Below are 3,192 nucleotides of genomic sequence, written 5' to 3' on the forward strand. Positions count from 1 at the left end.
GTTACATGTGAAGAAAATAAAGGAAGATGGATTTGATTTTAATAATTCTATACAGAATCTTCAGATGATGGGACCAGCCCATTCAGAAGTCAGTGAATATGCTATCGATATGTAAACTGAAATCTCGCAGGCTTTCATCACTGCTTAGCTCTATTTTCTCTACTGAGTTTCTACAAAAGACCAGCATTAGAAGGGTACCAAATACACTGACCAAAGAGGAAGGGAAGATGGGCTGCTAGATTTCTGTCTTTAAAAAATCTCCTGTAAGAACTGGGTTTGAAGCAGGAAGCCAGACATCTGCCTCTGGTTCTCACATCGCCACTCGGAGGGTAATGGACAATGGGCAAGGGCTAACCCACATGCTCACGCATGGCCACATCCAATTTCTACAGGCCTCCTTTGCAAAGAAACATGTCACTGGGGGGAGGGGGATGTCAAAATTCTACCTGAAAACATGGATTCAGGGAGGAAATAAAAAATCAAACAGTCAATTGTTAAGTTTCCCTTTTGATACTGTGTTTCAGGATACGACAGGTTGTGCAAACCAAGACTCAGTCCTGATTATAAAGGATTTTTAAAATTACATTATTAAAAATATGCATTTCTTCTTCTTTCACTTTATTTTCCAAAGCTTCTTTCAAGTAAACTGTGAAGTGCCTGAGCAGCAGTGACCATTACGTCACAGGCTTTCTTTTATCTCAAGCACCCCTTGTTTGCATTTGCCCAAAGTGCCTGCTGGCTACAAGGCCAGTTAGAGAATGAATGGAGAAGGACTACATCCTTAGCTTTTCCTCCGCTTTTAAATCCATGCAACGAGGTCGTTTTTTGCAAAAAGGTGGGGTTTTATTTTTGGTGCATGACATCAAATACTCTAATGAGATGTTCTGAATGAAATACTTAAACCAGATAGGCCACAATGAACCAAATTAGAAATCTGAACATGTCGCCACTTGCAGCGTCAAGGGATATAAAAGGGCAGAGCAAAGTCTTTTTTCCTAAGGTGAATATTTCTAAGGTGAGTATTCATTTGTAAGTTATTTTTAAAAACATGTCTGAAAACCCATTACCACACGGTTAGTATTACAAGAGACATCCCTTGCAGAAAAACCATCTTGCAACTCAGCACACATCTGTAGCTGGTATGCTCATCCAAACCAATCGGTAGATTCAGAGAATTTAAAATTCCACACAGAATGGATCTAGATATTTATGCTGATTACACAATACAGAGGGAGGTCCCTGTATACTCTCTCTCACACGCACACCATCCAGATTTATGCCAAGAGCATTGCCCTTTGAACACCTTTAACTAACCTGCAAACAGTAAATGCATCATTTGCCACCACCTCCAACAGTTTCTTATTTTTTAAAAATTTTTATTGGTCTCTTTGTGTGATAATGACCTACACATGGACAGGGTCCAAGCCATCTGGAAGAGGTCTCATTCCAGGCTGAAAAGCAGTTCTCAACAAAACTGGAATCCTGTAGCCACCACAAAGCCCCATGAAGGGGGCATCTTCTCGGCCATTCCCAGCCAAGGCCAGCAGCACAGCGCCCCGTGCCCTCCAGCTGCCGCATTGTCCCAGGCAGTCCTGATGGCCCAAACCACCACCTCCTCTGGGCCCAGAGCAGGACCTATGAAATTTCAACAGGGGCCTGCCCTGTGACATAAAATTATTCAGCTTCCAAGCCCCTGAATGCAAGGGGCATTTCATCTCCCCAGCACCGCCACCCCCAATGCCACCCTGCCTCCAGATGGGTGCCCCCCAGGGTTCTGGGAACTGCATACCTCAGGTAACTCACAGGTGATCCCCCAATGGGGGCGGGGCAGCCTGAACTCCCGGCCCAGTGGAGTAAGAAGAAATCAAGAAATCGCCTTGTCTCTGACATCTGATTCTTCTCCTGGGGCCGGAGGGCGCACAAGCCTGAACCGAAGGTCCACACCCCACCGGTCCCCCACCCACTAGGTATCTCCGGTGCTCAGACAAAAGGTCCCCAGAGCTGGCGTGGGGGTAGGGCAGATGGCGAGCTGGCTGATAAATCAGCTCCAGGCCAGGTTAAGTCACCAGTTCTGCATTTGGGTACAGAGACAGAGTTTAAAAAATTCGAAGCATCGCTTTGGTTCGCTGTCTTTGTTCGCGGGCGCGGGTTCTCGCTCACCCATCTATCCATTCATTCACTCCTGACTCGTTCGCTCCCTGGCTTGCTCCCCCTAGCTCCCGAACCCTGCCAGGCGTATTACCGCTTCTTCTTCTGCTTGAGGGACTTCCTGCGTTTCAGGATCATTTCATAGAGCTTGTCCATGCCCTCGGTGAGGCCCTCGCCGATGATGGCGCACGCCGGCTGGACGTGGTAGGTGGTGGCCGGGATGAGCTCGTGCAGCGCCAGCTGCTTCTCGATCTCGGCCACCGGCAGCGATTTGGGCAGGTCCTGCTTGTTGGCGATGACCAGCAGCGGCGTGCCCTGGTTCTCGGCGAACTTGGTCACCTTGTGCAGCTCCGTCTTGGCCTCCTCCAGCCGGTCCACGTCCACCGAGTCCACCACGTAGATGATGCCGTCCGTGCAGCGGCTGTAGGACTTCCACAGCGGCCTCAGCTTCTCCTGGCCTCCTACGTCCCAGAAGTGGCAGCTGATGCCCTTGGCCGTGCCGTTGCTCAGCTTGATCTTCTCCGTATTGAAGCCGATGGTGGGCACCGTGTTCACGAACTCGTTGAACTTGAGCCGGTAGAGCACCGTGGTCTTGCCGGCCGAGTCCAAGCCCAGCATGACGATGTGCAGGGACTGGAAGGCCGAGATGTTGGAGGAGATGTTGCCCATGGCTCCTCGCTGCGGCGCCGGCCACTGCGGCTGCGGCGGGAGGGCGCCGCCCCCCGAGCAGTCACGGGCCCGATGCGGCCGGTCGCACCTGGGCCCCGCCCGCCGCCCTCGGTCGCCCGCACCGGCCTGAGCCTCGGCGTCCCCGGGACGCGCGATTCCGCGCGCTCAGACTCCGCGGCGCCCGCTTCCTAGCCGGCCAGGCTCCCTATCGGCGGTCATCGCGTCTCTGCCGGCGGTTTTCCTCTCCCGCGAAGCCGCCTCCAACGCCGCTGTGTAGGGCGCTCGCGCCCGGCGCTCTTCCCCCAGCCCGGGCTCGCTCTGCGGCTTCCCAGGGCCGCGCCCCCGCGCTCCGGCCGCTGCCTGGGCTCTGGGCGC

The 3,192-nt window shown here is 52.9% G+C and overlaps 1 protein-coding gene across 1 annotated transcript; it reads right to left on the minus strand.

Moving 5' to 3' along the window:
- Window positions 1-712: 712 nt before the first annotated feature.
- Arl4c (ARF like GTPase 4C) lies at window positions 713-2,817 on the minus strand. The gene has a single exon (XM_026396044.2). The coding sequence runs from the start codon at window positions 2,815-2,817 to the stop codon at window positions 2,239-2,241; it is 579 nt and encodes a 192-aa protein (XP_026251829.1). The 3' UTR covers window positions 713-2,238.
- Window positions 2,818-3,192: the final 375 nt, after the last annotated feature.

The sequence above is a fragment of the Urocitellus parryii genome, chromosome 1, assembly GCF_045843805.1.
Source record: "Urocitellus parryii isolate mUroPar1 chromosome 1, mUroPar1.hap1, whole genome shotgun sequence".
NCBI lineage: Eukaryota > Metazoa > Chordata > Mammalia > Rodentia > Sciuridae > Urocitellus > Urocitellus parryii.